The sequence below is a fragment of the Melozone crissalis genome, unplaced genomic scaffold (assembly GCF_028551555.1).
Source record: "Melozone crissalis strain CALT ecotype California unplaced genomic scaffold, PUWL_Pcris_2 ptg000063l_1, whole genome shotgun sequence".
Classification (NCBI taxonomy): domain Eukaryota; kingdom Metazoa; phylum Chordata; class Aves; order Passeriformes; family Passerellidae; genus Melozone; species Melozone crissalis.
The window spans coordinates 3,786,376-3,807,678 of NW_026535841.1; the positions used below are offsets into that span (position 1 = coordinate 3,786,376).

Genomic DNA, 21,303 nt, shown 5'->3' on the forward strand with positions numbered 1-21,303 from the left:
ATGGCTGTCAGGACCTTTAGCTTATCAGAAACCCTGAGATTGTTAAAAGTCTCTTTTCCCAGCCTGGTGCTTGAAGGAGTCAGGGCTCTTCATTTCTCAGTCTCAAGGTTGTTCATTGTTTCTTATCTATAAAAAATTTTCTCCTGCCCTGCTGAGGTCCATCCAGCAGGACAGTTCCAGACACTCTGCCGGCCCCCAGGGCAGTGTTATGTCTTTAAACTAAAAACTACGTGTACAATGTTTACAATTCCTTCCCAATACCCATCACCTATGTTAGACAGTGAGCTTCTGCTCTAAACCAATCTGTAAGTGCCAACATCACAGCAGAAGATGGAGGCCAAGAAGAAGAAGAAGGAGAAAGGCTGGACACACCCAGTTCCTCCATCTTGCCTCCTGAACCCCCATACCAAACCCCCAAAATCTACTTTTCCACCCTGTGATAACTTCACTATTATTCTACCTAAACTGTTGTGGCTTGCTGATCTTCATCTAAGGTTGGTAATTTGCTCCATGGGTCATAATCAAACCCACAGGTGTTTTGGACTCTGTGCCAGGGTCTCTGAGCCTCCTGGCAGGGGTCCTGGACAGCCAGAGGGATGTCCTGGGTCCTGACAGATGGCCCTGCAAATTAGACTGGATACTTTAGAGAAATAGAACTATGAAAGGTACATTGTAGCAGGACCCACGAGGGGTAATTTTAGATGATTGGCTTTAAGGCGTCTGCAGCATGGTGTGGCTAAAGCTGACAGGCCAAGAAACTCTTAAGAGTCTTTCATTTATAGTGTATCACCAATAGTATTGTAATTAGGAAATAATTAACTTCTGATTGTGATGGTGTGAATTATAACATCTGTATTGTCTCACCCTCCTCATGAGACTGAAATGGAATAAAAGTTTTTAAAACGCCTCTCAGGTGTTTTAAAACCCATCTCCGGGTCAGGAAAAGAGTATTGTCCAACACCCCAGCAAACCAACTGTGCTGCCACTGGCTCTGGTGCAGAAATGTCAGTGTTAAAACACAGCTTGTTCAGTGCAGTTTGGAATGAAGCTACACTTGGGGAAGTCTTCAGCTTCTGGATTGTCTGACTTGTGTGTGAGGTCAGTTAAGGAGAAAATTTCTTTTTTTATTACTGAACTAAGTAATTTTCTGTCATTCAGCAGAGAATTACATTCTAGATATGTCACATAAATTAAGATGTTCTCATAAAAATGACAGCAATTATTTATTTTACTGAATAAGTGAACTGAAAAGTGACTTGGAAGCAGAAATTAATCAATATTGTGTAAACACATATGTGACACAGATAAACTTTCTGGGTATCCTGAGTCTTTATTGTTAAAATGTGTAGGAACAGTGCATTGAAGTGATCAGAGCAATTTTACTATTTGTCATAGTCAAGGTTTTAATTCACAGATTTTATATTTGGAAGTCTTGTATTAGATCATATGCTGCTTTCCATGGCTTCTTGAGCTTTCTTCCCCACCAGTACTGAGGCTTATGTGAGCAACAGGGAGGGGAAACAAATTGTACAAAACAAAAACCAATTGCTGCTCCCCTGGCCTGCGGCAGCCATGTCACCAGTGTCACTGCAAAGGGAGCACAGGCAAGTCCTGCCAACCACTGGAAGGTGATGAATATTCCATTTGTCTGTAGAGTGATTATCCAGAAAAATATCACCCTTTTTTGTGGAGAGCTTGTTTTGCAAACATTCTTATGCTGTTTGTGTGTAACAGTTGTTAATTTTTCCATGGAGCTCATCATGAATAGGAGCCATAGATTCCTGCAATCTGTCATTACTGTTGCTGACATGATTTTGTATCAACATTCAACAAAAAAAGCTGCCTGTTTTTAATTTATTGGTTCAAATAGCATGGCCTTGCCTGAGGAACTACTTGCAAAATATTTTCTTCCATTATTTTTCCCTGATGAAGCTTTCTCTTTTGCTTTTTATGTCTCCCTCCTTATATAAATATCAACTCAGTGATGGATTTCCATGTGAAATACACATTGTCTAAATCTGTTTCCTCTTGGAACTCAGAAAAATTGAATACTGCCTGTTTGAGCCTAGTAGTTACCAGGCTGGCTTCAAGGAGCATTTTTGGGTGTTACTGTCCTTTTTATTACTTCTGCAGAATGCATAATGAACACTTGACATGGCAAAACCCAAAGAAATCTTCTTATTGCTATAAATTTTATATATATAGCATTATATTATTTATATATATATATGCACTACATATTTTCACATGGGTTGTACATTTTCTTTTCTTCAGTGACTCATTCAGGTTCTTTTGTAGAGCAATGCCCAATGTCTGTGCTTTAGTGGCACATTATTGTGTTTTTAGTGAAGTTACACTCCTGCAGAAAATTAAAACACAAAATGGATCACTGTCAGCACAAACTGCAGTAAGAATTATGCTTACATTTACTCATGATCAGCCTGATTTAAAAAATGAGATAAATTACATCAGGTTGTGTTGTTGAGGGGCAGAGTGGTAAATTTTAGAAAACTGAAATTAATTTTTAAATGTGTATAACCGTCTTGGAAAATTCAGCATTTATGTTCCAACGCCAGGAATTTGCATGAAGAATTTAGACTGATGGCCAAAATTCATGGTTGGCTGGGAAGAGGAGAGGATTGGCAGGTCTCCATAGTGCTCAGAAAAACAAGTTTTCCATATGCAATCTGTTTTCTCCCATTTTACAGCTTCCCTGGTTTTGCTGTTGTGAGATTAGTGAAGATAGTTGAGTGCTTTTTTAAACATCTTTTTAAACTGTATGAACATTTTGTTTGGCTACATGTTCTGTTGGGTTTTTTTCCCCCTGCAAAATCCAGCTTAATATTTGGAGTATATTTTTCTTTGTTTTAGTCTGTTATCAGAATAAATTTATACATAGCTGTGTTTAGTTGGAGTAAATGTGCAGGCAAATACAAATGAATTTTCACAAGTTGCTTCATTGCCAGTTTGGGCAGTAGTTTCAGTTTCCTAGTAGTATTGTCTTGAAGTAAAGTCTTGATTCTTTGTGACTTTTTTGTCTCCAAAATGAGTTTTGGCACAGTTTGGAAGGAGAAATTAGGACATGGCACTGTTTGTCAGTGTAAAATATTCATCTTATTGTCCTTATGGATCAGTGTGTGGAACTGGTCTAATAATCTGTAACCAGCAGGTTGTCAGGAAAGAAAAATATTTACTTACATGCTTTTTTTTAATCTCAAAATAAAATTGCTCTGTAAATCCTGGAAGAATTGCTCACAAAGACTGTGTGAGTTTTTAAGTTTCTGTGTTCTGTAATGTCTGTTATTAGCAGAGCCCATAATGGGGAAATAAATGTTGGGTGTGACATGAGGTCAGTGATGTGGCAGGTTGGTCAAACCAGGATAATACATGCATGTTAAAATTACAAGATTACATGTTAGTAGGCTTAATATGTACTTAGAGACAGACATAATAGATATAACCACTTCAAGTAGAAACAGTTTGATAATAACAGTTCATTTAAAAGGCCAGCCTTCAAATCAGTAGTCATTTTATTTTGCTTTTATTTGATGGAGGAGGAGGTTTCTGAGACAAAGCCTTCTGATGGACTGTAAATGAAATCAGAGGGAAGGATTAAAGTACAGTGGAGGGTTTTGTTCACCTCCCAGAAACACTTTGTGGAGTTTCCAGTTTAGGTAAAGGTGTTTCTGACACCACTGAGTTAAGGGGGTCCATCCCAGGTGACTCAGTTCCACTTGGTTGGCCTTAAGAGATTTTCCTTTTCTACTTCAGCTTTTTTGCAAGTTACTGTACCCTGTCAGTCATCTTGCCTTTGAATCTTGGGGTGATAAAGATGTGGGAGGCAACAGCTGAACTGGAAAGAGTATTTCATAATTGCCCTGAGTCAGACAGCCAAATCCAGCCTTTGAGGCTGGCAAGCAGTGTGCCAAGAAGAATAAATCCTTTTTGCTGTGTCCTGGATCCCTTCACCCACTCCTAATAACTTCATCAGCTGAAAACCAAGCAGAGCAGACTCTGTAAAATCTAATGAGTTGAGACCTGCTCAGGCATATTTACTGGCAATAAGTGATCATGCTGATTTAAGGAGAAGGGTAGTGGAAAATCTGTAACTATGTCTTTTATTCCTATTAGCTTTGATTGTGTGAAGTTACCGTGTAATTGCCCCATTTGTCTGAATGATCTTTTCTCCTCCTGGTTGGGCTGCTGCCATCATCTTGTTCAATAAAAGCCTGTGAATTATGTGCACCAAACACATGCCTGTGGATGGTCAGTGTGATGTGCACTGCACATCGCAGCACCAGAGCATGATGCTGCAATTAATGACACAATTAATGATCTCTTAACCTTTTCCTTGTTTCCATTTGAGAATACATCCACAGCTAACTTTTCTTTAGATGGGATTTCAGATCTAAGCTTTGTGGTGGGATGGTAACTTTCTTAAGGATTTTGTTTTCCTTGAATTTTTATGTGATCGTTTTAACTGTAAGATTCAGATTACCACACAGTAGACAAGTCTTACTTCATTTTCACACTTGGAATTAACTTACACTTCTGATGACTATGATTAGCACAAAATAAAGCATTTTCTCTGCCTGGATCTTGGATGATCCAATAGGCTTATTTTTGTTGGATTCTGATTTTATTCAAAGCAAGATGGCTTTTGTGGAAGACAAGATTTTTGTAGCTTCTCTTGTGTTGTATTTTCTTCTGTATGTATTTCCAAGTATTTCTCAGGATTAGGTTAACAGGATTACAGAAATACATATTACAAAAGAAGTTATGTAGAAGAAAGTTAGTATGCAGCTGAGTTTACACCTTCTGATTTCTTCAGTCTTAATTAAATTTGACACTCAGTGATAATAATTAAATTTACTGATATCCATGACCAGCCAGAAAGTACCTTGTGATGTTTATGAGTGAATATGTATTTGTTCCATACCAAAACAAAGCTGTCCAAATCCCATTGATTATGCTGCACTATAATCATAATGTCCTGTGTAAGTACCTCTGTGAGCTCTTGGAATGAGGGATTTTTGACACCCGTAAATATCTGGTCATTATTGCCAGTGTTCAGCTCTCCTGCACATGAATCCACAATCAGCATTTTGCTCAAGGGGATGCTGCAGTTCTGGTGAGACATTGGAGATTTCTGCATGATTGCTGTCACTAGCACAAAGGCACTGATGATGGAGCAGAGCTTCCACTGTTTCACCAGGGTCTTGTAAATAAAAATACTCTGGAACACAGGAACTTTTCTAATAACCCCCCACCCCAACACACAAATATATACACAAAAGAAAGGATATTACAGCTGGAATAAACTTCTTGGGTGGACATGATTTAATCACATTTATGACTCACAGAAGTGTATTTCCAGACCACAGCACACCAGCCAGAGTGCAACATTCTTATTTGTCTCTATGAACCAAACATCTCCCTCTTTCTTTCATGTCCTCTCTTGTGATGTCTTCTGGTCAAATGCAACTCAAATGCCACTTTTGAACCCTGAAATAAAAAATTAAGTAAAGCAAAGCTTTCATCAGTGAAACCTCACAATTAATAATTGTCCCATCTGTTGGTAACATTCTGCCTGGAGCCAGCAGCTGTCCCTGGTTTTCAGCTACAAAAGAGAGCTCCATGCATTGAAATTTTAGAGGGATAGTGCTTTTATCAATTTTTGGTTGTCATCTATCATTTGGTCCCCTACTGATCATTTCTTGTTAATTCACTGAGCACTATTATCCAAGTTTGATGTCAGTCGGGGAATTTCCAGGGAGGTGAAGTGAACTTACATGGAGGGCAGTGCTGGGTGGGGCCAGAAGCTCTGAATTCACCTCCCCACTAAAGGAAGCTGCAGCTTGAGCCTGAGGGTTGAGGCTTCAGCTCTGGTAGGTTATTCCCTGCAGGTGGTGGGCCCAAGGGAAGAGCTGGGAGTGGGGAGAATGGAACAGCAAGTATGACAAAAATGAGAAAAGACATTGCAGGTTAATAAATAAAACTGTAGTTTGTTTTGTACTTTCACCTGTGGTGGCTTTTGCATCCCCTGTGTGGTATTTGCTGGTTCCCCATTTTCTTAGAAGATGTTATGTTATGTTATGTTATGTTATGTTATGTTATGTTATGTTATATTTTAAAACTATACTCTAGAATAGAGAAAGGATACAGACAGAAGGCTACAAAGAATGACAATGAAAACCTGTGACTCCTTCCAGAGTCCTGACACAGCCTGACTGTGATTGGTCATTAAGTTAAAACAATTCACATGGAACCACTCAGACAATGACCAGTTGGTTAACAGTGTCCAAACCACATTCCAAAGCAGCAAACACAGGACAAGTGAATCAGATAATACTGTTTTCATTTTTCTCTGAGGCTTCTCAGCTTGCCGGGAGAAGAATCCTGGGCAAAGAGATTTTTCAGAAAATGTGAGAGTGACATTTTCTCCTGCCTCCATGTGACCTGGCTGTTGTTTCCACAGAACCTGCAGTGGGCCCGGGACGTGCTGCTGGGCAGTGGGGTGCCCTGGCAGCAGCTGAAGCACATGCCTGCACAGGGCCTCTTCTGTGAGAGGAACAAGACCAACTTCTTCAATGTAAGTTTACACAGCTGATAAACACAGTGCACTTGTGTTCTCAGCCAGCCCTGAGACACCTGTTTCTCATTGGAAAGGTCTGCAAAGGGATGGGGATGTGAAATTCCACACAGGCACGTTAAACAAGCCATGAGCAAGTAAAGGAAAGGAGAATTACAGAGATATTTACTGGGTGAATATCTCTCTTGAAGGGTTATTTCTGGTGAGCTTGAAAACATGGGGAGAGAAGCACCAACATTTTTTCAGTTATGCATCATTTATCATATACTTGATGGCTGAGCCCTCTTTAAAAATTCTAATTTTGTTCATCTTGATTATCCTCTTGTTTATCCTGTTGTTTCTCAACTCAACCTGCAGTTCTCATGATGAAAAATAGTGCTATTTGCTCTAAGAGCTCTGCTGAGTTGGAAGGAGCTTTCTTGTGCTCTGCTGTCTGTAGCAGAAGGAGTGTCCCAGCCCCAGAGTGAGGCAGCAGCACTGTCACAGGGACTGTCCCTGTGTCTGTGATCACCTCTCAGGACTGTCCCTGTGTCTGTGATCACCTCCACAGGGACTGTCCCTGTGTCTGTGATCACCTCTCAGGACTGTCCCTGTGTCTGTGATCACCTCCACAGGACTGTCCCTGTGTCTGTGATCACTTCTAGGACTGTCCCTGTGTCTGTGATCACCTCCACAGGACTATCCCTGTGTCTGTGATCACTTCTAGGACTGTCCCTGTGTCTGTGATCACCTCCCCAGGGTGTCTGTGCCTCTCAGGGGACACAGAATGCTCCTGAGAGTCAATGGGCATTTATCTCTAAATTCCCTGCTGGGATTGCCACTCACACACTGTCTCTTGCCTTTTCTGTGCTATGTCCCAGGGTTTTTGCTATTTGTTCTTTTGTGACAGGGTTCTTTAGCAGTTCTGGAGAGCCTGGAGATGCTCTGTTTGTCATTCTGGGCTGACTACAGTCCACATCTGTTATGTGGTTGCCTGTGATGGCAGTGACAAAATTTTGTGTCCCTGTTTTTCCCATCCAATACTTCTGTTTTAATATTAGAATTGTGAAATTTATTTCAGCTTTATATCTCTTAACACCTATCTTCATTTTTGCTGTATGTTGTGTTAATTAGCACCTCTCTGCAAACCTCTTTTAAGTACAAGGTAAGTGCTCATCTCTGATTATAATCCCTCAGGTGGGTTAAACAGCACGGGAATATTGACAATGGTTCAACATTGATTCATGGATCAGTCTGCAAAAGGGGTTTCTATATCATTGCATCTTTCTGGAGAGAAGTTTTGATTAACAAGTGCTGTCAGCCAGAGCTAAATACCCATCTGATCCCTCCCCTCCCATTCCCTCCATGGCATGGGGAGGAGAATCACAGAAAAGGTAAAGCCTGTGGACTAAGATCTGTTAAAAACTGAAATAAAAATGTTATAATAACAGTAATGAAAGGAGAAATAGAGAGGAGTAAAACCCAAGAAAAGCAGGTGATGCTCCATCCAGCTGCTCAGTACCTGCTGAGTGATGTAGCAGCTCCCCAGCAGCCACCAGCCCCCCAGTTTCTGTACTGGGTTATGTCCATCCCTCCATTCCACCCTCTGGCCAGTTCCAGTCAGCCCTCCTGGCCGTGCTCCCTCCCGGCTCCTCGTGCACTTCCTCACTGGCAGAGCCTGGGAAACTGCTGTGGAGTGAGCTCTGCTTAGCAACAGCTACAACATCCCTGTGTTATCAGCATTATTCTCACACTGAATCCAAACCAGGGCTGCAGCAGCCACTGGGAACAGAATTAACTCTGTCCCAGCTGGACCCAGGCACAGCTGGTGGGACAGACCAAACAGTGGCACCTCAGTGATGGCTGCACAGCTTTGTGCTGCTTTCCCTGCACTGCCTGCCAGTTTTCCCTACAAAAATCCTGCTGTGATTAGCCCCTGACACTGCTGAATGCTTGGACTGAGATTCACATAGTGCAAAGTGTTCTTGTGGAAATTAATGGAATTATTCAGCATGCTTCAAGCCAAGTGTGAACTTTGCATGAGCAAGGCTGACTTGTTCATCACTGCAGGGTTAAGTGTCAGTATTCTGTTTTAATGGATGAGGAAGATGAGCAGTAGGGGACTGAGAGGTGTGTGTAAGGGAGTGTTTCTACTAGAAAATGTGAATTACCACATTAAGAGAGATCAGTGGTTGACCTAAATCGTGTCTAGTTTTTGAATGCTAATGCTAGCTAATTTAATTTTAAGAGATTCCACTATATTCCTAGGTGGAATGTTCTAGCATTATTTCAGAAAGCAATTATTTCTTACTCTGCATACTGATATTTTTATGCTCTGAAGGATGAAAAGTACTAGCATAGATACTTGACAGCAGGATAATAATGTTATTTTGTAAATCAACAAAAACTTAATTCCCATAATGGAATTCTTTAATCAGAAATTAGATACACTATGAAAAAACAGACAACCTTCAACAAAAGGTATATACTAGCCCAGTGCAATATATTGGAATAGTGCTAGAAAAGATAGAAGGTATTTGTAAATGATATTCTCAGTTTGAACTTGGGTCTGTCACCACACAAAGGCAGTGTTAGTCTGGAGTCCTCCATGTAGATCACTGTCTCCAGGCTTTAAAAATTTTAGTTTGGGGATGAACTGCAGTGTCTCAGCTGTGGGGACATCTTGACTTAACTCTGCATGTAGGTTTGTCTTCCTGGGAACAGTTTAGCATGATGAAATATTTTGGTGGTCTCATTTTCCACCCAGCAATATTTTCAAAATCCTCTTCAAGTAACATTGTGTGAAGCATGTGGCATCAATCCAGAACAGATGACACAGACATAGCACAGTGAGAAAATCCAGATCTGAGAGGGAAAGGGCCACAAGTGCCCATGACAAAAAGCTGGTGGTGTCAGCTGACATTCCAGAATTGGACAAACCTCAATCTGTGAACAACTTGGAAAACAACCCCTGAGCTCTGCAGTGACCTTGCCTGGGTGGAGGCACAGCCATTCTGTTGCCGTGCAGGGCTCCCAGGCAGGCAGTGGGGAAGAGGCTGAGCTGCTCCATCTGGGGCAGAGCTCTGCTGTGTCATCCCCTGGGCAGATGGTGCTGCAGCCCACTGTCCCAGCTCCTGTCTTCACATACACACTTGGGTGACAAAACACAAATTCTAGCACTCTGCAAAACTAGTCTCATCTAATCTTAGAAATCAAATGGCCAACCTTAAGATTTTCCAAGCCTATTAATGTCCCCTAGGGTTATTTCCAATAGAAACCTTTTACCCAAGGTGTTTATTTGCTGCCATAAAATGCCTTTGGTTTTCTGTTTTGAGAACTCTTCAACCTTCATGATACAAAATAGTTAAATAACTGTCTCAGTGGCTTTATGTAGATACTTTACTACTGGAATACCTTTTTCTTCTGCAGCAAGTAGCACTGGTGTTTTTAATCTCTTGTAGAGAAGATTTAGGGTTGTTGAAATTACAGCTGACTCAATTTTACAAGTACAAACAACAGAGTGCAAGAGAGAAAGCTAGCAGCTCCTCCCAGACATTTTATAAATCATGCATGCTCCTAGTAGAATTATTTATGAAATGTTTATGACAGCACTGTATGAAAAGAAATAAACCTAGGTAAAGCTGTCTCTTGTTAAATTTTACTGCAGAACTGCTGGTCTGGATCTGTGTGTCACAGGCTGTTGTGTAATTTGTTAGCTGTCACTCATCTGCAACTTAAATGAGCAAAAAAGGCATGTTCAGTTAGCCCTGACTTCTTCTCATTTGACATATTAGAGTAATGTCAGGATGCTCAGAACTTCCCTTTTTCAGTTCTAAGAAAAAATAGTGTTCCTGCATTATTGTGCCTATTTGTTTCCCAAGCAGCACGGAAAGGCCCTGATTTTCTGTTTTTGCATGCTCATGGCTTTGTTAGTGATAGCAATCATATGAATGAATATTGCTCTTAGATTTTAAGGAGTTTCAGCTGTGTTCCTATAAATTACTGTTAAATCTGGTGGTTCTGGCCATTTGTCTCTTGCATGTACAGGTACATTCCAGCTTTTCTCCTCTTCTTCTTCTCAGTGTGAGTGTAAATATATACAGAGATTTTTTTTTAGGATGGCTGCAGGATGGTTTCTATAGTAACTAAATTAGAAATTATTTCAGCAGGAGAAAAAAAATCCCAATATATTGCTTTATATAGTAGGGCACTTATTTATCCAGATTTTGTGGTACTATTAATAAAACAAAGTTAAACTTTGTGCACAGATGATGGGCATTGATCAGGCTGTGGGTAGGTGGGATTGTGGAAGAAGCACTTTGAGCTCCATGTTCCAGCAAGTTCTCCATATGGTTTAATATACACTGTTTGTGTTTTCCTGGCACATCTTCTGTGGTAATAATCATCTGTTGTAATAAAGATCTTCATGTCCATCTTTGGTAACTTCCCCACAGACAAAAGCTGTGCATGCACACCATTTACTACAGTGTTGACACTGGTGTGCATGAAGTCTTGCTGCAAACTGTTATGGATAATTGTTCTGGTTTTAATTCCAAAAGCAATGCAGTGTGTTTATTCTCTGCTGTGTGTGTAAAGCCCTTCACTCTGTGCTCTGGGCAAGCAGGGTCAGAGCAAGGTGGGGGCATCCACTGAGCACCTGAAGCTGCAGACAGCAGCAATTCCCTTTATTTTATCTTTGTTCATGCCAAGTGTGCCTGGGCACTGGCAGGAGACTCTGCTGAGCAGAAGGGCAAGCTCTGGACACTGGGTGGTTGAAGTCTAAAGTTGGTACTGCAAGTTTCTAAAGGTAGCTTTTATTACACAGCTCCAGTGGGAGCTTTCTCTGGTACTCTCTGTGCAACACCTTCTTCCTTAGTTGTGTTCCAGGCTGAGAGTTACATCTGCCTGTCTAAGAGCAAAGTTGGTTCTGAAAAGGAGAGCAGGGTCTGTTTTGGGGTTCTGTGTGAGCAAAGCCATACAGTAAATTTGAGATGCAGAAGAGAAGGCTCTTATGAAGTCCCCAATATAGGGGACAAACAGGGAACATGTCTCAGCTCTCCTGGAAGTTGGGCAGTTCCATCAAGGAGATTTCATTTTATGCCTCGGTTGTTTTAATACATTCCCATAGATACACAGTTCTGGTCACTGTCAGAAATATGGCATTGAGTGAATATATGGGATTTTCTTTTGATCCAATCCAGCTGTTTGTTTCTCTCCCATTTCTTGTAGTGCAACCTCAGCATTAATGGTTCTCGTGCCTTTGATTAAAGTGAAAGATTTGTTACAGAATTTAATGTCTCTGTTAGACACAGCTGGCTGTCTATCATCCAAGGGAAGAGGGAAATCCATTAGCAGTGCTCTGAACCTATTTTAGGTGTGTGCTCTGCCCAGTCTGAGTTTGCTGCCAGTGTTGGCTTGAAGAACCCCCAGGCAGCACAGAGTGCCAAGGGGCAGCTCCTCAGGCCTGCTTGAGACAGCCTCACTGAAAGGTTCAGCATTTCCTGCCGTGTACTCAAAAACTTGAAACTGGGGGAACAGCAGACTAAAACCACTTTTGTAGCAATCTCACCACTCTGCTTTCCTTCCTGTCCTTGGCTGGTGAGAGATCTGAGTTACTCTCCTCCTGCTCATAGTTGATGTGTCTCTTTTTGGTTGGCAAATGTGCTTCCAGCACCTAGACATCTGCTATGGGAACATGAGCCTTCCAACCAAACTGCTGCCATTTAGATCAGACTGGGGGGAAGTGGAAAAATCTTGAAGAAACTCACTGTGCATCCATTGAGTTGAGATTGTACCCTCAGCATGGTGAGAGGTGGAGTTTAACCATGTGTGGAGGTTGTGAGAAAATTAATGATTATGTTTTAGTTTGATCATGATTGATTCTGAAAAAATGTTGGTCTTTTTAGTGCTTCTAATGCTTTATTTGAAAATTACTACAAGGGGTTGCCAACTGAAAAAAAAAAAAAAGAAAGAAAGAAATCCCAAGGGCCATCCCAGAAATCACAAGGGTTTAGTTATTCCATTTTGCTGTTCTTACTTGTGAGGGTTTTGGATGCCATTTTTATGCAGCCTCAAGGGAACAGAAACCTTAAAGGAATCATTACAAAAAAACCCAGAAACCACTTTGATTCCAGCAACTAGATAATGCTTGAAGCAAGTTATGAGACTTAGTACCATTTAATATGTAAAAACTACCTAGAAAAGGTGACCTCCACCATTGATACTGTGTAGTTGCACTAAACGAAACACTAACAATGCCATAATGATAACATATAATTGTCTATTTTTTTTCCTACTATTTTTCTTTTTTGTGCTTAGGCTAGGTAGATAGGGGTGGTTTTGGATGCCATTTTTATGCAGCCACAAGGGAACAGAAACCATAAAGGAATCATTACAAAAAAACCCCAAAAAACCACTTTGATTCCAGCAACTAGATAATGCTTGAAGCAAGTTATTAAACTTAGTACCATTTAATATGTAAAAACGAGTATCTAGAAAAGGTGACCATTGACACTGTTTAGTTGCACTAAACAAAACAGTAACGATGCCATAATGACAATATAAAATAATAGTATTTTTTTTTCTACTACTTTTCTTTTTTGTGCTTAGGCTAGGTAGATAGGGATGGTTTTAGATGCCATTTTTATGCAGCCACAAGGGAACAGAAACCATGAAGGAATCATTACAAAAAAAACCAAAAAACACTTTGATTCCAGCAATTGACACTGTGTAGTTGCACTAAACAAAACAGTAACAATGCCATAATGACAACATATAATAATAGCCTATTTTTATTTTTTTCTATTACTTATTTTCTTTTTTGTGCTTAGTCTAGGTAGGATCCCTAGGGATAGGGACATCTGGCTAGGGGATGGTTAAATTCCTACCTACTTCAGAAGATAGAATTGTCTTTAATCTCTCCAGGACATGGCTGTGGTATAGCCATGAAATGTCAGTGCTTTCCCTGGGCAGGAGCAGGCCCAGGGCTCTGCTTTGTGCAAGGGCTGTTCAGTAATGCAGCTCCTCCTGCCAGCTCCCACCAACTGCTCAGATGTTCAGGAGGAGACATCTCTGTGCTGCAGATTTTCTCCTTGTGCTGGGGAGAGGAATCTGCTCCGTGCAGAGATGTGGCACTTGGGGAGCTGCTGCTGCTGCTGCTGGCAGCAGGGCTGGGCTGTGCTCAGGGGCTCCTGCAGGGCTGCCTGTGCTGCACAGGGGCTGGGAGAGCTGTGGGATGGTGTTCACAGGGGTCTGAGGATGAGGGAAGAGATGAGGATCTGACTCCATGTTTCAGAAGGCTTGATTTGTTATTTTGTGATATATATTATATTAAATATATGATAAATATAAATTAAATATATTAATTAAATATAATATTATAAAAATTAAATATATTCTATTAAATATATTATATATATTATGTTAAAAGAGTAGAAGAAAGGATTTCATCAGAAGGCTGGCAAAGAATAGAAAAAGAAAGAATGATAACAAAGGCTTGTGTCTCAGACAGAGTCCAAGCCAGCTGACTGTGATTGGCCATTAATTAGAAACAACCAAATCACAGATGCACCTGTTGCATTCCACAGCAGCAGATAATCAATGTTTGCATTTTGTTCCTGAGCCCTCTCAGCTTCTCAGGAGGAAAAGTCCTAAGGAAAGGATTTTTCAGAAAATACCATGGCTACAGAGCTGAGCCTGTCCTGGGGCACAGCTGGCACAGACCCTGTGCTCTGCCTCACTGCCTGCCTGGCCTGCTGCCCCAGGAATTTTAACAAGGGTTTCACAGCTTTCCCCACGTTCCCCAATAATGACATTATAGACCTATTGTTCCTCATCTGGGTGAGGAAACCATTTCTGCTATGGTGAAGACATATATGTGTGGAAAACTGCTGGGAATAATGAAAAACCCTCCAGGAGTCCCTCCTGAGCCACATGATTCTATGATCAGATGCCTTAATTTGTAAATACAGTCAGCTGTATAAATGGCAGATATTTTATAGTTACAGTACGAGCTAAAGTTTGGAAGACTAAAAAATGCAAACAAATCAGTGTTTTCCCATTCTCTTTTCCTTGGTTTTCTTCCTTTTTGGTCTTTGCTAATTTTCTCCACTACCCTTCACTGTATCTTCTGCAGAGCAGAAAAATGTTAACTGTGTGATGCTTCCAGCACTCATCCTTGAATGTTCCTTGCACCACAGGATAAAGGAAATCCTGCTGAAAAACATCATTGTCATACCTGCCTGCAGACTCAGGAAAGCATATTTGCATAGGTTACATATAATTCTTATTTACAGGATTATTTCTGCATCAAATATAGAAACTAGAGGTGGGGTTTTTTTGGTTTTTAATGAGTACTTAAATTTTGGACAAGCTAATTCATTAACATGCATAATAAGGTGATAGCCCAGCCCTTTTCTCATGACTGAAAGTTAATTTTATGAAACTGAATGTATGAAAGATCAGTGACTGTGACTCTGTTGAATGTACTGAGGACAACTGTTTCTATGTGGAAAAAGTAGCTTTTCAAAAATCCACTTATTTTAGTCAAGTAATCATTAATGTGATTGTTGTATGTTACATGTCCATTGTTTTTCTCATCTAGCATGGTAAATGGCCTCCACTGGGGAAAGAGGATGCAGGAAAGGATGATACAAGTTGTCCCTACAGTCAGAGTTAAAATGAAATTATTATTTTCTGACTTTATCCTTGATACTTGTTCTTTTGTCAGTAAAAAGCGATTTCCATCTTTGTCCCTTGTTTTTCCATCTGTAAAGTTAATTTCATTCTATTCATCCATCCCCTGCCCACTGATTTTCAAACATTTTAGTTGAAAAAATGTTTTTAGCAGGTACAGAGGAGTTGTACCTCTCATTGTCTGTCACTTGCTCTCACTCTCTTCTGCTACCTTAATGCAGCTCTGGGACAAGGCAAGCAAGGGGTTAACTGTGCAAGTGAAACTTTCATAGTGATTGGCCTGAGCCCAGAAACCCAGCAAGCAATGAAGTCTTAAAGTTGCCTATAAAAAGCTAGATAACTTTTTCAACCTCTGCCCAACATGTTATTTACAGTTCCTCACTCCATCCTCTTGGAAAAACAGAACTCATCAGTGAAAAATGTCCGTCGTTCACAGAGTTTTCTGTCTCACTGTATACACACTGTTCTTCCTGGCCAGCTCTGCAGCCTTCCAAGGCCCAGCTAGTAAAGATGCCAATAAATCTAAATCCCTGGAGATACAGCATGGGCTTTGGAACTGTCATTTGTGCCAGTGGATATTAAACAGCTTTTTTTTTTTTTCCGTTCTGTTTCCCTAGGAAAAGTTTCTTCTTTTGTTGAGTAGATGAATTTCTAGGCAAAGGTAAGCAAGGGAGCAAATGACCCTGAAATAAATGAAGCTGTTGCTTTGGGGAAGAGAGATTGTCATGGAGATTGCAGTGTTAGAGGACATAAAGCACTTTGTTTTAAACCTGGATCTTAAAAGTGTAGCAGCAGCCATTCCACCCACTCTAAACAGTGTTTGAAAGGTGGAGGTTGCTGGAATACTGTGTGATCAGTGTCCTTTTCCAAATGTGTAATGAATAAATCCATTATTTGATTTTTCCATCTGCTTGCTGTGTATCAGATATGGGTGGGAGAGCTACCTTTAGGCACTTAATGGGAATATTTTACACTTGGATTGCCTTAGTTCCTCTTTAAAAAAATTTAAACAGGATTTTTTAACTAATTTAAGATTTTTAAATACAGTAGGAGAGCAGCATTTTAAAGGTGGTTATCCATGAAAGGTAAAATGCATGTTTTTATATTCTGTGTGTATTATATGTCTATTTATCTGACTAATTGTTGCAGGTTCTTACTGTGAGTGATTTCTCCCAGTTTTATCATGGAAATAAATGGCAAGAACAGTTACAGCAGTGTAGACTGCTGCATTAAAAAAACCAAAGCAAACAAACCCAGAAAAGACTAAATCTGGAATCATTGAAGAAAATCTAAGACATAAAATTGAGTCTGTATTAGCTGCCATTAGCTTTCCTTTCTCCTACAAGTTCCTACAGTCTCTCTCTGAAAGCTTTGACACAGAATTCCCACTAATATCCATGTGTGGAGTTCACACAGGAGTGTTGAGCAGGCCAATAATGTCCGTGTGTCTGAAGTGGTGAAGTTGTACCTTTTGTCTTTAAATACTCCCTTCTTTTGTTCTAAAATTGGTGGCATCACTCTGAGGAACATTTACATAATGAATGTAGAGCCAGAATCAAGCCATACTCAGGAGGTTTCTTCAATTCTTCCTCCTTAGGTGAAGCTGTGTGTGATAAAGGCAGGGTGAACAGTGCTTTTTGATGAGCTGTTTGTATGTTGTATGTTCAGAGGATTCTGTGATGTTAACCAAGAAAGTTTCCTCTTCTGTACATTGAATTTTGTAGATATTTCCATGACTGGTGGCATCACTCTGAGGAGCATTTATGTAATGAATGTGGAGCCAGAATCAAGCCATTCTCAGGAGTTTTCTTCAATTCTTCCTCCTTAGCTGGAGCTGTGTGTGATAAAGCCAGGGTGAACAGTGCTTTTTGATGAGCTGTTTCCTCCAGTTGTATGTTCAGAGGATTCTGTGATGTTAACCAAGGCAGTTTTCCTTTTCTGTACATTGAATTTTGTAGATATTTCCACGACTGTTTTTGGGGGAGATATCAGCCTGTATATCTTGCTCAGCTCTTGTCTGTTCCATATTCCAGGTATGGCAGATTTTTTTCATTCCTGTGTCTTGTCTGTGTAAAAATCCCAGTCTCACTCTGAAAGAGCCCAAATGGCAGTAAGGGAACACAAAACCACTTCCATCAAACTGCTCATCCTGCCTTTCTGAAACCCTGTGAGAATTTCCTTCTGCACCAGGGATGGTTTTAATTTACCTGGAATGATGGTAATTTATAATAACTTCCATCCTTGCAGAAAGAAGAGCATTAGTAGTTAAATTAGCTTTATTTTATTAAAGAAGTGCATTTAATGAGAAATATTCCAGGAATTTCAGTTCTCTGGAAAAGGATGTAAGTATTTGTCATGGATAAACAGTGCCTTAGTGCAAAAATGAAAACAGAAGAATGTGGGATGAGAGCAGCATGATGCAAACCTGTGTGTACCTGTGCAAGCAAGCAGCATTTATAGATAAATATTTTTAACTTAATGGCTACAGCAAGATATAATTGGCCAAGTTAAAGAGGTTAGGATGCAGAAGATGGCAGATGATGGTAGGTAAGAGCATCTTTGTTGCTGTGTAGGCTGACCAGTTTGCAAATGTCACTGTGTGAAGCTGAAATGTGGACATTGAAGTGGGAGTTCTCTGAGTAATACTACTCCATCTTTTGGCAAAATTCCTGAAGTTAGAGGAGTAAAAATGTTGAATATTGTATGGTGTGTTATTGTTGCAGACTCCTTGGCTCCTGTGGAGGAGGTAGGATTTCCTGGCATAATGTGAGCACTTCTGGAGTTTGCTGGTGGCTGCTGTGGAAACAGCAGGGTGACCACTTAGGCAAGGTGACTTTCTCAGCTCCTGAAAGGAATTAAAGCAAAATAGGATTGAGTGGGTGAGTGAAAGTAATGAAGCCCATAGTGGTCAGTATTTCAGCATGCTCCTCTGAACACTCAGATGTATTACTCTGATCCAGCAAGGGAATTTCTGTAAGAGCTTGAGTGACAAATGGCTTTTTTCCAGGAGCTTTATGGCCTTTGTTCATTTCTGTTACCTCTACTCCATCTCCTCCAGTTTGCTTACTCACCTCCTGTCAATAAAGTTTCACAAATTCGGCTTTTTTGAAGATGTTTAATTTTTCTATAGGTTAGAGGAAGGAAAATCAGAAAAAAGCCACCACAAGCTTCTTACTTGAAGGACTTCTTACAGTTACTCAGAATGAATTATGAATTTTGCTGGCTATTTGGTTTGCTGACACAGTAAAAATCAGAACTGGAAACTCCTAGCAGGTCATTTTCCATTTAAATCTTTATCTCTTCAGCTGCTCCCTGTGTGTATATTCAAAGTGAATTATCACTTAGACTATGATCTCCTGTTTAGCAGACTGAAACTAGTGGGAGTCATTAATGCAATGGCATTTTCTTAAGTATTCAGATGTTTGAGATAATTTAATGTGCTTGGTGTAACAGCTAAAATGATTTCTGTTCACATAGACCTGGTTTATTCCTCCTGACAGACTACACTAAGGGTTTAAAAGTGTGTGTTGGGGTTTGTTGCTCCTTTTTTTCTTCATTAATAGTACAACTATCAACTACAGCATTTCAGAATCGCCAGGCTTCAGTTATTCCAGTGATACCAAAGTGAGTAAAGTATTTCCAAAAATGTGGACAAACCTGTAGCTAGGCCAGGCTTTTATGTCCATGTAGCTCATCCATGGAGAAGTTTGAGTGCAGCCATCCCAAACTCAGTGACACCTCAGCACTGCCTTCTGTCATTGGGATCTGCTCAGTGCAGAGTACATATTTCATGTTTGTGATCCATGTGTGTCACAGCTCGTGGCAGATTCTGTGTTAAAAAAAGCTGAAATAGAATCATAAATCAGATTTTAAAGAGAAGGAGGGCTTGCAGGTCTGTGTTGTTGTATAATGAAGATGGGATTTCTGAGGTGAATGCAGTGCAATGATTTCAAAGGTATTTTCTTGGTAGCATAAGGGAAAATACTGGTGAAGGGAATGGAAGTGTTGAAATGAAATGCACATTCCAAACACTTTGTAAGCTGAAACACCGACAATGGGATAAACTTAATCCTTAAAAATTGTATTTAGTGACACATAAAGGTGCTGTTTTCATGCCTGTAGCACAGTAGTTTTTTCAACAGGCTTGAAAGAAAAACATATGGCTTTATTTGCCCTTAGACTGACAGCTCTGTACTAAAGGTCTTACTGAAAATTGCTTTCTTCCCAGCAGGTTTCAAGTCAGGGTATTTTCATTGTAATTTTTTTTCCAATTAATAAGAAAGCAAAAGTATTTTTCTGAATTATTTATACTAAAGAGAACATTACTTTTAGGACCAACAAAAATAATACTTCACATTTTCTAGTGTTTCAAATAAAACATGCAACTATGTACACAGACATTTTCTGAAACTTAAGCTTATTTCAAACAAAGAGATTTTGGAAGCTTAGGCTTTTACTAAATGTTTTTTTTAAAACCTTCTTTTCAATATTTAAATTGCATGAGCAAATAAGCAATGCTCTATATAGTTTGTAAACAGAACACTAAGCTATAAAAGTATTAGAAACTGACTGAAATTTAAATTAACAGCAGTGAGTGTGTTCCAGCTGGAGGGAGTTTTGGTCAGGAAACAGACTTAGCATTGCTAGGTTGTGTTACAGAATTTCAAGTGGAGAATTTTACCAAAAACCCCAGTGTTGATTGCTTTGGAGATCATCAGTGTCTTGATGTGAAATTCCAGAACAGTCCATTGCCCTTGCTGACATGCAGAAATATCCACTCCTGTGCCTTAAAAGTTTTTATTCCAAGTTGTGCCCCTTGTCACCCAGGCACTTAGAAAGCAAAAGGATTTGAATTAGGGAAGAAAAGAGGAGACACATAGACAGGATTTAACTGCATTACACATTTCCTGCCCAGGGGTTCTCAGCCCAGCACTGAGACAATCAGTCAGTGTGACCCTGCTGACAAAGTGTGGCACAAATCATTTTAAGCAGAAGGATGGGTCTCCACTCTGTGAATTAGCAGTCAGTGAGTATTGCTCTGTCTGAAATCACTGCTGGCAGTCACAGCCACTGGTTTTGGGCTGAGCATCAGGGTGACAGGCTAGGCAGGTAAACCATTCCCTTGTAGGCCCATTTGCTGGGTTATTTTGTCACTGACGTCTCAATATGTCACTTCTCTCCCTTCAAAACCTGACAAGTCTCTGCATGCCTTTTGTGAATAATTGAGCCAGAGTAAGATTTCCTGCCTCTGTATGTTCTCAAATCAATAAGGTAAAGCAAAGCAAAGTGTCTTTCTTCCTGCAAACTTGTGTCTGAGAGCTGTCTCCAGCAGCAGACTGGGGCTGACAGAATGAAAGGCCCACCAGGAGATGAATCTGAAGCTGAAGTCTTTTAAGTATGTGGGCAGCAAGGTGAAGACAGCAAGACAATGAACTGCAGATTTCTGTTCCAAGTCTCCTTTCAGCTTCATTTCTTCCTATTGCTGCCTTTTGACATCCTCCTCTCCCAGTTTTCCATTTGCACTTGTTCTTTCTTCTTCCATTTGCCCTTTTGAGAACAGTTCAAATGTCATGTGTAGGCAAATCATTTGATATGATTTTACATTTGTTTGTCTCTAGACAGACAGCATATTGTCCATCTGAAATTCCCAAAATAATAGCTTTATCTGTAGAAATTTTTGTTCTTGGGTAAGTTTTTGAGGTATAAAATTATATCAAATTCAGTTCTAGCACTGATGGAAAAGAGACATTTTCCTGGAAAATATTTATATAAGACCACAAAATTTGCCAGTCTGGATTAGACAGGAGTTTCTAGGCAAATATTTCAATTTGGTAGCTATTGTTATCTTACTCTTTGCAAGAAAGAAACAAGAAAGAACTCAGGAAAATACTTGAGTTAAAGGAGGCAAATCCTGCTGCTGGAGGAATGATACTTTCTAGTTCCTGTAGGACTTTCACTGAACTGGAAACTTCAGATTACTCTTATCTCTACAAGGAAAATGAAGTCATCTATAAGTGAAAACAATGTCCTACTTCCTT

At 40.1% G+C, this 21,303-nt stretch overlaps 1 protein-coding gene across 3 annotated transcripts in view; it reads left to right on the plus strand.

The window, feature by feature from the left end:
- CABIN1 (calcineurin binding protein 1) overlaps positions 1 to 21,303 on the plus strand; it is a 116,053-nt gene that overhangs the window by 46,138 nt on the left and 48,612 nt on the right. For all 3 annotated transcript variants that reach the window (XM_054288938.1, XM_054288940.1, XM_054288939.1), the window contains exon 30: positions 6,479 to 6,592. In XM_054288938.1, coding sequence (XP_054144913.1) covers positions 6,479 to 6,592 — 114 coding nt within the window. The remainder of the gene's footprint in view (positions 1 to 6,478; positions 6,593 to 21,303) is intronic.